Below are 12,514 nucleotides of genomic sequence, written 5' to 3'. Positions count from 1 at the left end.
AGCCGCGGCTGTGAAATTAACTGATGAACAACTGCCTTGGTACAATGTGGAAGAAAATTCAACCCCTCACATTACATTGGCGGTCCACCAAGGTCATGGTGCAGGTGATCTAGGTCCAATGGTCAGGCGAGCACTGGACGACACAGGGTGGCAAAGAACCCAAATTCCTAACTTATCTTATGCTCCAAATTGTAAAACCTATCGCATAACTTGTGCCTGTGAGGGTACAGTGATTTTGGAACATAAAGAAATTTCAAAAACACATGGTGAGGAGTGTGTAGATCATCCTCACGCAGTTGCTGGACTGTCGAATCTGCCTGACAGTCTATGGTCAAAAGGGCCCACGGATGTTGGCCTAGCTAAGTGTCCTCCTGTCTTGTTCCAGCTCAAGTCACACACACCAATCAATAGACCACAGTATAAACACAAACCTGAAGCAGAGGCAGGAATTACAGAAACAATAGAAGGCCTGCTAAGGGCCGGGGTGTTAGAGCCCTCTCACTCACTGTGGAACACACCAATTCTACCAGTGGAGAAACATGGAACAGGAAAATACCGTATGGCACATGATTTGAGAGCCATTAATGAAATATTGCTCTCTACTACTGCACCGGTACCAAATCCGTACACAGCTTTATCAGCTATCACATGTGACCAAAAGTGGTTCACGTGCATAGACCTGGCAAATGCATTCTTTTGTCTTCCTCTGCATGAGTTACTCAGAGACATTTTTTCATTCACATACAGAGGCCAACAACTCAGATACACACGTTTGCCACAAGGCTTTGCACTTTCTCCAGGCATTTTCAATCAGGTGCTTAAAGAAGCCCTGTCGTCATGTAAATTGCCTAATGATTGTACATTAATACAATATGTTGATGATCTTCTCATTGCAGCCCCGTCAGCAGCGGATTGTACAGCGGCATCGTTCGTTGTGTTGAATAGGTTGGCGGAATGTGGCTTTAAAGTAAGTAAAGACAAGCTGCAGTTAGTTCGCCCTGAAGTGACCTTTTTGGGCCGGGTAATCGCACACAAATCAGTGGGTTTGATGAACACACACAGAGACCAAATTTTGACACACCCAAAACCGCGAACTGTGAGAGAAATGCTTTCTTTTCTTGGTTTAACAGGTTACAGCAGGCAGTTCATTCCGGATTATGCAGGCAAAACTGCCCCTTTAAGGGGCCTAATGAAGCAAGTTGGTGTTCGAAACTTTAAGGCTGAGTTGCCTTGGACCCCTGAAGCTGAAGCCGCATTTATTAGGGTAAAACAGGATTTCTCAAGGGTTTCAGAAAAAAGGGGGGGGTAGAGAAGTGCTCATGTATGTTAGTGTAAAACTACATCCAACAGAAGCAAAGCATCCTACATGCACACAACATGCAGCAGGGGTCGCTAGAATTATCCAAAAAACAGCACATGTAGTGAGAGAACACCCACTAAAAATACTCACTACACATAGCATAGTGGCATACGTGAATTCACAAGCATTTTGTATGTCACCACGGGCACAACAGAGACTGAGCAAAGTCTTAGAGGCCCCAAATTTGACATTCACACATGAAGGAATTAACATGGCAGATTTAATGGGTGTAGGGGAACCACATGACTGCGCCAAAAGAGCACAGATCGAGGAAAAGATTAGAGAGGACCTGAAGGCCGAACCCATACCGGGAGCTGAGGACTGGTTCACCGATGGATGTTGCCACCGAGACGAAGGAGGACTGAAAGCAGGGTATGCGGTGGTCTGCAGAGTAGAAGGAGATTATCAGGTCAGAGAGTCAGGAAGGATTGAGGGAAAGCAGTCGGCCCAGAGAGCTGAAGTGATAGCCTTAGCTCGAGCTTTGAGACTAGCCAAGAACAGGAGAGTGAACATCTACACCGATTCGGCATATGCGTTTGGAGCAGCGCATGTGGAGCTGCCTCAGTGGAAAAGAGCAGGATTCAGAACAGCAACCAATGCACCTATTTCCCACAAACATGAAATGGAGGAACTGGAAAAGGCCTTGGCTGACCCAGAGGAGGTGAGCATTATAAAATGCAAAGCTCACTCCCAAGGAACCAGCATGGTGGAAAAAGGAAACCAGAGAGCAGACGAAGCCGCAAAGGAGGCCGCAGGCTACAAAGGACAGAGACAAATGATACAGGTAACATCAGAAGAAGAGATACCTGTTGACCTGATTGAGGAAGTTAAACGGGCCCAGGAGGAGGCATCCCCAGAGGAAAAGGGGGTGTGGAAAAACAAAGGAGCCTGGCAGGATGGACATTTGTGGAGGGGGCCAGACGGGCGCCCCGTGCTGACAGCCAAAATGGCAGAACAGAAGGTGGATGAAGCCCACGGACTTGCCCACGTGGGGAGAGCCCAGATGGAAAGAAATTTGTGTCATTGGTGGCATCCTGAGCTGCGAGGAATGATAAGGGAGAAGGCCAGGATGTGCTTAATCTGTGGGGCACACAATCCTAAGCCAGCAGTAAAACCGGAAGTGGGTAAGTTTCGGCCCCCTGAGAGGCCGGGAGAGGAGATTGTTATTGATTTCACTGATATGATTGATTCCGGGCCGGGCGGTGTAAGATATTTGTTAGTGTGTGTTGACGCTTTGACCGGCTGGCCAGAGGCCTGGGCTACAAAAAAGGAGGATGCTAAGACGGTCATTAAGTGTTTAATCAATCATTACATTCCCCGTCATGGGTTCCCGAAAAGAATTAGATCAGATAATGGAACCCATTTTAAAAATCAAGATTTGGAAAAAGTAGAAAAAATGTTGGGCGTCCAGCATAAATTTGGAACGGTCTATCATCCTCAGTCTCAGGGGAAAGTAGAAAGAATGAACCTAAATTTGAAAAACAAATTGGCAAAAATCTGCGCGCAAACAGGGCTAAATTGGGTCGCAGCCCTGCCGGTTGCGTTGATGACCATAAGATGTTCTGTTAATCAATCCACAGGTTTTACACCATACGAGCTGCAAACCGGGAGACAGTTTCCGGCACCTTGGACGGTGGGCTCGGTTGAACGGGACAAAAAGGGGAACCGGTCCCACGCAGACTACTGGAACGAGCTAAAGGCGCTAGTGTCCAGTTTCACGAAACAGGCGGCTTGTAAAGGGCCCACAGGAGAAGGAGAGGTCCCGGACGCGAAAACAGTGTGGCTGAGAGTCATCAAACGAAAGTGGAAGGAGCCCCGCTGGACTGGTCCATATGAGGTATCGGCTCGGACGGCGACAGCGGTCCAACTGAAGGGGAAAGGCGACACCTGGTATCACTGGACGCAGTGCGTGGCTGCGCACGAGGGCTTGGTGGGGAAGGATCAATCTCAACCCGACGCAGGTGAAATTGAGCGGCAGAATAATCCCTCACACCTGTGCAACGGACCGACCGGTGGTCTACCCGGAAGGTCGAAGAAAGAAGAGCAGCCAAGGAGGAGATCGCCGCGCCAACGAAAAGGAGCGGTACCACACTGAATACCTAAAACAGGAGAGAGGCTCTGACAAAGGGCTTTGAACTTTTTACTACACCATAACATTCACATACCACCATGCCATCACAACAATTAGACACTGGTGATGAAAGAAGAGTTTCAAAAGCCATCACAATGTTCAAAATTATTATGAGTTTGATGTTAACTATGTTGCTAATCATGGCTATTTGTTTTTTGATTTGTTTGTTGCAGACCGACCCGGGAAACCAGTCTGAGCACGGAGGCCATGCCAGTCCGGCGTTGTTTGATACACCAAGTACATCACGCGTGGTCCATAGTGATTTAAGGTTGCGGGCAAGAGTGAAGCGCGAGGTCTCTGGTAAAAAGGATGAGTGTCTCAGCACATATGGTGGTTTAGGATTAGATTATGTTATTGGCTCCACAACTTCCTTTACGTTTGATCTGTGTGATGTTGTTAATTGCAGGGACGTCGGCAGTGCTTGGAGGGGATACAATGTGTGGGTCTGTTGGGATTATTCAGTGAGTACGCACTGCGAGAGGGGAAATCGTCCGTATGACAGCTGGTGCCGTAATTGGGACCAGGTAAGGGGTTACACTGGGCAAAATTGGGAACCATTAGAATCAGGATCAGAAAACGGGCTTAAACTACAGAGGGATTTTAGCCCCTCTGGAAACGCGTTAACTTTATCATTGGGGAATTGGCATCGCAAACAATCTATGTATTTAATTTTGGGGGTGGAAATAGCGGGGGTTGATCCAAAAGGGTTAATTAAGGTTAATTTCCTAGAAAAAACTAATCGCGTACCGTCAGGTAGAGAAGACATGACAACTCGTGTGTTTGCCAGCCCCACCAGCTCTGTTGCATCTTTTACAGGGCAGGAGGGGAGCGGGTCATCGGAAGCTATACCAGAGGAGCACGAACCAAGGGAGAGGCGAGTAGTGTCGGTGGACTACACCACCCTGAAACCTCAGGATTTGATTGAACGCGCTACCGGGTTCAGTGACAGTAACATCTGGCTGGACTGGATAGCCCAAAATGCTAGAGAACAAAAAGTGGCTAATTGTGTAGCCTGCGCTTCGGCAAGGCCGCGTTTATTTATAGAGCCTGCACCTCTGCATCCAGAGGATCAGTGGGGCTATAATTGTATGTTGCAAATAACTAGAGGAGCTGTGAATACGGGGAACTGCACTGTGTTGTCCAGTCTATTTCCCCCTATTGGCAAGCTCACGCAAGTAGGGCCGTTTATGCCCCGGAAAGATAATTATACGTGCTTTAAGTTTACCACAGATAAAGTTAAATATCGGTTGGGGGAAATTGACCCCAGTTGGTGTTCGGTCACCCAGATTGGGAGGACCACCAACAATGTGAGTGATGCAGCCACCCTAATTGGGACTTGGGCTAGGAGCGGGCTGTATTACTATTGCGGGCACAGGACTCTACTGGTACGTGTTCCTCTTGGGAGCGTGGGGACGTGCGCGATGGTGAGACTAGGAGCGCCACTTATGCTTATCGGAAATAAGGTAAAGTCAATTCCCTCACACAATACGCGCACTTTGGCAGCCAGGCGCAAAAGACACATTTTGAGAAAGAGAGGAATACAAGACACAAATGTTTATGACCCTAGAATGAATTCCCCCACCTGGATCGACTCCATTGGAGTGCCCTGGGGGGTTCCAAATGAATTTAAACTTGTTGACCAAATAGCAGCCGGGTTTGAAAATATTCCAATAATTTCTGCTTTCTTTCCAGTGACTCCAAACAAGAATGTAGATAGGATTAATTATGTTCATTACAATGTACTGAGGCTCTCTAACCTGACCAGAGACGGATTGGAGGGGTTAGCGGAGCAGGTGGGTCCGACCTCGTTAATGGGAGTGCAGAATAGAATGGCCCTTGACATGTTGTTAGCGGAAAAGGGGGGCGTGTGTGCTATGTTTGCCGACCAGTGTTGCACCTTTATTCCAAACAATACTGCTCCAGATGGGTCGGTAACCAAGGCTCTGGAGGGCCTAAAGAGCCTTTCTGAAATTATGCATGATCACTCCGGTGTTGGTAATCCGTTAGAAGGCTGGCTGACCTCAGTGTTCGGACGGTGGAAGGGGGTCATCGCTTCGGTCATGTTTTCTTTGTCTGTTGTGGTGGGTATTATGGTTATTTGTTGTTGTCTCATCCCTTGTGCCAGAAGAATGTTCAAAAGTATGTCTGTGAGGGCAGTGGACCCTGGAGTCATTACTCCAATGTCCATGATGCCAATGATGCATGTGGAACTGAATGTGTAGGCCAAGGAGGGACACAACTGTTTGTGACCTCTGGATTCTCCAGAGGTCAACAGAGGGAATTGTAGAATAAGGAGGGGATGTTTTTCTCATTATCATTTAATATTTTAATATGCCATTATTAGTTCACTAGAAGTATATAACCAGCTTTGCATTAAGCATGAATTGAAGTTTTTGATCTTACATTATTCTTTGCATTACAGTGATGGTGATAACTTTAGTTTGATCTTTTTTACAGGTACCAGAATAATAACATGATTTTCCATTGCAGATGTAACCATGATCATTCCATACACATTGCAGTTTGTTGCTCATTCTAGAGTTGTGCTCAAGGTAATTAAAGGTTAAAAGCTACAGCCAGCGCGAGTCTGGCTGATCTATGGAGGGCAAAGGCTTTGAGCTTGGAAGGCCGCACGCGCTTACACAGCACTTATAAGATGTTATTCTTGGTGATTTTGTGCTTAGTCATGTTTTAATATGTTTTAAGTAGAAGTAGCTGATCCAGCAATATTCATTTAATATTATATACTTGATTTAGAGCAATACACACTGATGGTCTTAATAAATGAAAGAGTCCTTGTAGCTGCCATGTTGTGTCTTAGCAGGGTACAGACGGTTCCAGGAGACGGGGGCAGTTAGCATCTGCCCTCGGGAAGGAGACAATGTTATTCTTTTTGTTAAATAAAATTGTCAACATTGATTGTATTACACCTGTCACTACGCATGAGGGGGCGTTCTAATACCCTGATTTCATAAAACTATGGTGATGTGTTTTTTGAGATGAGATCTGAGACTGTCTGCATACAGTGTCCATCTCCCACGTGTGTGATCATTAAATCATCGTTTGACTCAACCCGACCGGACCAGTGTTGTTATTGTGGGTTTTTCCTCTGGTGTCCAGCTCCAATATTTTTGAACCATAACAGTCGTAGGAGCTGGAGTGGGCAAATTATTTACTTGGAGGTCTTTCTTTCTTTTACCTTTTTTATCAGGTATGTCAGATTTCATGTTGTTTTTGTTTTATCTTATGTCAAATATGTTACGTGTAAATGCATATTTTATGTTTAATGTAAAAATAAATGCCACCCCTTTTTCTACAATTCCCCTGTGGGAGAGGAGCTGGAGTGGGTAAATTATTTACTTGGAGGTCTTTCTTTCTTTTACCTTTTTTATCAGACACAACGCAGAATCACACCGGTTACACTCAAACAGCTGCAAAACCTGTTTTCCCAGCACGGAGACCTTGAGTTCTATAAGATAAAGCCATAAACATGTTTGTCTGAGTCTTCTATCAAAAGTTACAGCTATTTATATGAAGTTGTACAAAAACGCTTTCTTTCGCCAAGACAGTGCGTTTCTCACTGTTACATGCATTTGAATGGGGAACTCGACCGAAACAAAGTATAGGTTTTCATTATGTGAATAACTTGGAAATCGTAGCTCAAACAGCTGCAAAACCTGTTTGCCCAGCACGGAGACCTTGAGTTCTATAAGATAAAGCCATAAACATGTTTGTCTGAGTCTTCTATCAAAAGTTACAGCTATTTATATGAAGTTGTACAAAAACGCTTTCTTTCGCCAAGACAGTGCGTTTCTCACTGTTACATGCATTTGAATGGGGAACTCCACCGAAACAAAGTATAAGTTTTCATTATGTGAATAACTTGGAAATCTTAGCTCAAACAGCTGCAAAACCTGTTTGCCCAGCACGGAGACCTTGAGTTCTATAATATAAGGCCATAAACATGTTTGTCTGAGTCTTCTATCAAAAGTTACAGCTATTTATATGAAGTTGTACAAAAACGCTTTCTTTCGCCAAGACAGTGCGTTTCTCACTGTTACATGCATTTGAATGGGGAACTCGACCGAAACATTATGTGAATAACTTGGAAATCTTAGCTCAAACAGCTGCAAAACCTATTTGCCCAGCACGGAGACCTTGAGTTCTATAATATAAGGCCATAAACATGTTTGTCTGAGTCTTCTATCAAAAGTTACAGCTATTTCTATGAAGTTGTACAAAAACGCTTTCTTTCGCCAAGACAGTGCGTTTCTCACTGTTACATGCATTTGAATGGGGAACTCGACCGAAACAAAGTATAGGTTTTCATTATGTGAATAACTTGGAAATCTTAGCTCAAACAGCTGCAAAACCTGTTTGCCCAGCACGGAGACTTTGAGTTCTATAAGATAAAGCCAAAAACATGTGTATCCGAGTCTTCTATCAAAAGTTACAGCTATTTATATGAAGTTGTACAAAAACGCTTTCTTTCGCCAAGACAGTGCGTTTCTCACTGTTACATGCATTTGAATGGGGAACTCGACCGAAACAAAGTATTGGTTTTCATTATGTGAATAACTTGGAAATCTTAGCTCAAACAGCTGCAAAACCTGTTTGCCCAGCACGGAGACCTTGAGTTCTATAAGATAAAGCCATAAACATGTGTATCCGAGTCTTCTATCAAAAGTTACAGCTATTTATATGAAGTTGTACAAAAACGCTTTCTTTCGCCAAGACAGTGCGTTTCTCACTGTTACATGCATTTGAATGGGGAACTCGACCGAAACAAAGTATTGGTTTTCATTATGTGAATAACTTGGAAATCTTAGCTCAAACAGCTGCAAAACCTGTTTTCCCAGCACGGGAACCTTGAGTTCTATAAGATAAAGCCATAAACATGTGTATCCGAGTCTTCTATCAAAAGTTACAGCTATTCATATGAAGTTGTACAAAAACGCTTTCTTTCGCCAAGACAGTGCGTTTCTCACTGTTACATGCATTTGAATGGGGAACTCGACCGAAACAAAGTATAGGTTTTCATTATGTGAATAACTTGGAAATCTTAGCTCAAACAGCTGCAAAACCTATTTGCCCAGCACGGAGACCTTGAGTTCTATAATATAAGGCCATAAACATGTTTGTCTGAGTCTTCTATCAAAAGTTACAGCTAGTTATATGAAGTTGTACAAAAACGCTTTCTTTCGCCAAGACAGTGCGTTTCTCACTGTTAGATGCATTTGAATGGGGAACTCGACCGAAACAAAGTATAGGTTTTCATTATGTGAATAACTTGGAAATCTTAGCTCAAACAGCTGCAAAACCTGTTTGCCCAGCACGGGAACCTTGAGTTCTATAAGATAAAGCCATAAACATGTGTATCCGAGTCTTCTATCAAAAGTTACAGCTATTCATATGAAGTTGTACAAAAACGCTTTCTTTCGCCAAGACAGTGCGTTTCTCACTGTTACATGCATTTGAATGGGGAACTCGACCGAAACAAAGTATTGGTTTTCATTATGTGAATAACTTGGAAATCTTAGCTCAAACAGCTGCAAAACCTATTTGCCCAGCACGGAGACCTTGAGTTCTATAAGATAAAGCCATAAACATGTGTATCCGAGTCTTCTATCAAAAGTTACAGCTATTTATATGAAGTTGTACAAAAACGCTTTCTTTCGCCAAGACAGTGCGTTTCTCACTGTTACATGCATTTGAATGGGGAACTCGACCGAAACAAAGTATTGGTTTTCATTATGTGAATAACTTGGAAATCTTAGCTCAAACAGCTGCAAAACCTGTTTTCCCAGCACGGGAACCTTGAGTTCTATAAGATAAAGCCATAAACATGTGTATCCGAGTCTTCTATCAAAAGTTACAGCTATTCATATGAAGTTGTACAAAAACGCTTTCTTTCGCCAAGACAGTGCGTTTCTCACTGTTACATGCATTTGAATGGGGAACTCGACCGAAACAAAGTATAGGTTTTCATTATGTGAATAACTTGGAAATCTTAGCTCAAACAGCTGCAAAACCTATTTGCCCAGCACGGAGACCTTGAGTTCTATAATATAAGGCCATAAACATGTTTGTCTGAGTCTTCTATCAAAAGTTACAGCTATTTCTATGAAGTTGTACAAAAACGCTTTCTTTCGCCAAGACAGTGCGTTTCTCACTGTTACATGCATTTGAATGGGGAACTCGACCGAAACAAAGTATAGGTTTTCATTATGTGAATAACTTGGAAATCTTAGCTCAAACAGCTGCAAAACCTGTTTGCCCAGCACGGAGACCTTGAGTTCTATAAGATAAAGCCATAAACATGTGTATCCGAGTCTTCTATCAAAAGTTACAGCTATTTCTATGAAGTTGTACAAAAACGCTTTCTTTCGCCAAGACAGTGCGTTTCTCACTGTTACATGCATTTGAATGGGGAACTCGACCAAAACAAAGTATAAGGTTTCATTATGTGAATAACTTGGAAATCTTAGCTCAAACAGCTGCAAAACCTGTTTGCCCAGCACGGAGACCTTGAGTTCTATAAGATAAAGCCATAAACATGTGTATCCGAGTCTTCTATCAAAAGTTACAGCTATTTATATGAAGTTGTACAAAAACGCTTTTTTTCGCCAAGACAGTGCGTTTCTCACTGTTACATGCATTTGAATGGGGAACTCAACCGAAACAAAGTATAAGTTTTCATTATGTGAATAACTTGGAAATCTTAGCTCAAACAGCTGCAAAACCTGTTTGCCCAGCACGGAGACCTTGAGTTCTATAAGATAAAGCCATAAACATGTGTATCCGAGTCTTCTATCAAAAGTTACAGCTATTTATATGAAGTTGTACAAAAACGCTTTCTTTCGCCAAGACAGTGCGTTTCTCACTGTTACATGCATTTGAATGGGGAACTCGACCGAAACAAAGTATTGGTTTTCATTATGTGAATAACTTGGAAATCTTAGCTCAAACAGCTGCAAAACCTGTTTTCCCAGCACGGGGACCTTGAGTTCTATAAGATAAAGCCATAAACATGTGTATCCGAGTCTTCTATCAAAAGTTACAGCTATTCATATGAAGTTGTACAAAAACGCTTTCTTTCGCCAAGACAGTGCGTTTCTCACTGTTACATGCATTTGAATGGGGAACTCGACCGAAACAAAGTATAAGGTTTCATTATGTGAATAACTTGGAAATCTTAGCTCAAACAGCTGCAAAACCTGTTTTCCCAGCACGGAGACCTTGAGTTCTATAATATAAGGCCATAAACATGTTTGTCTGAGTCTTCTATCAAAAGTTACAGCTATTTCTATGAAGTTGTACAAAAACGTTTTCTTTCGCCAAGACAGTGCGTTTCTCACTGTTACATGCATTTTGAATGGGGAACTCGACCGAAACAAAGTATAGGTTTTCATTATGTGAATAACTTGGAAATCTTAGCTCAAACAGCTGCAAAACCTGTTTTCCCAGCACGGAGACCTTGAGTTCTATAAGATAAAGCCATAAACATGTTTGTCTGAGTCTTCTATCAAAAGTTACAGCTATTTATATGAAGTTGTACAAAAACGCTTTCTTTCGCCAAGACAGTGCGTTTCTCACTGTTACATGCATTTGAATGGGGAACTCGACCGAAACAAAGTATAGGTTTTCATTATGTGAATAACTTGGAAATCGTAGCTCAAACAGCTGCAAAACCTGTTTGCCCAGCACGGAGACCTTGAGTTCTATAAGATAAAGCCATAAACATGTTTGTCTGAGTCTTCTATCAAAAGTTACAGCTATTTATATGAAGTTGTACAAAAACGCTTTCTTTCGCCAAGACAGTGCGTTTCTCACTGTTACATGCATTTGAATGGGGAACTCCACCGAAACAAAGTATAAGTTTTCATTATGTGAATAACTTGGAAATCTTAGCTCAAACAGCTGCAAAACCTGTTTGCCCAGCACGGAGACCTTGAGTTCTATAATATAAGGCCATAAACATGTTTGTCTGAGTCTTCTATCAAAAGTTACAGCTATTTATATGAAGTTGTACAAAAACGCTTTCTTTCGCCAAGACAGTGCGTTTCTCACTGTTACATGCATTTGAATGGGGAACTCGACCGAAACATTATGTGAATAACTTGGAAATCTTAGCTCAAACAGCTGCAAAACCTATTTGCCCAGCACGGAGACCTTGAGTTCTATAATATAAGGCCATAAACATGTTTGTCTGAGTCTTCTATCAAAAGTTACAGCTATTTCTATGAAGTTGTACAAAAACGCTTTCTTTCGCCAAGACAGTGCGTTTCTCACTGTTACATGCATTTGAATGGGGAACTCGACCGAAACAAAGTATAGGTTTTCATTATGTGAATAACTTGGAAATCTTAGCTCAAACAGCTGCAAAACCTGTTTGCCCAGCACGGAGACTTTGAGTTCTATAAGATAAAGCCAAAAACATGTGTATCCGAGTCTTCTATCAAAAGTTACAGCTATTTATATGAAGTTGTACAAAAACGCTTTCTTTCGCCAAGACAGTGCGTTTCTCACTGTTACATGCATTTGAATGGGGAACTCGACCGAAACAAAGTATTGGTTTTCATTATGTGAATAACTTGGAAATCTTAGCTCAAACAGCTGCAAAACCTGTTTGCCCAGCACGGAGACCTTGAGTTCTATAAGATAAAGCCATAAACATGTGTATCCGAGTCTTCTATCAAAAGTTACAGCTATTTATATGAAGTTGTACAAAAACGCTTTCTTTCGCCAAGACAGTGCGTTTCTCACTGTTACATGCATTTGAATGGGGAACTCGACCGAAACAATGTATTGGTTTTCATTATGTGAATAACTTGGAAATCTTAGCTCAAACAGCTGCAAAACCTGTTTTCCCAGCACGGGAACCTTGAGTTCTATAAGATAAAGCCATAAACATGTGTATCCGAGTCTTCTATCAAAAGTTACAGCTATTCATATGAAGTTGTACAAAAACGCTTTCTTTCGCCAAGACAGTGCGTTTCTCACTGTTACATGCATTTGAATGG

The 12,514-nt window shown here is 42.6% G+C and overlaps 1 protein-coding gene across 1 annotated transcript; it reads left to right on the top strand.

The window, feature by feature from the left end:
- The first annotated feature begins 1,291 nt into the window (after nt 1-1,291).
- LOC309719852 (uncharacterized protein) lies at nt 1,292-3,816 on the top strand. Its single transcript, XM_082556231.1, has 2 exons — nt 1,292-2,484; nt 2,941-3,816. Exons 1-2 carry the CDS (start codon nt 1,320-1,322, stop codon nt 3,453-3,455), a joined length of 1,680 nt encoding a protein of 559 aa, XP_082412357.1. The 5' UTR covers nt 1,292-1,319; the 3' UTR covers nt 3,456-3,816.
- Nucleotides 3,817-12,514: the final 8,698 nt, after the last annotated feature.

Source organism: Aulonocara stuartgranti, assembly GCF_965226115.1.
Source record: "Aulonocara stuartgranti genome assembly, chromosome: 13".
In the NCBI taxonomy this organism is placed as follows: Eukaryota; Metazoa; Chordata; class Actinopteri; order Cichliformes; family Cichlidae; genus Aulonocara; species Aulonocara stuartgranti.
Note: the sequence above shows the minus strand (reverse complement) of the source record. Positions and strands in the feature narration are given on the sequence as shown.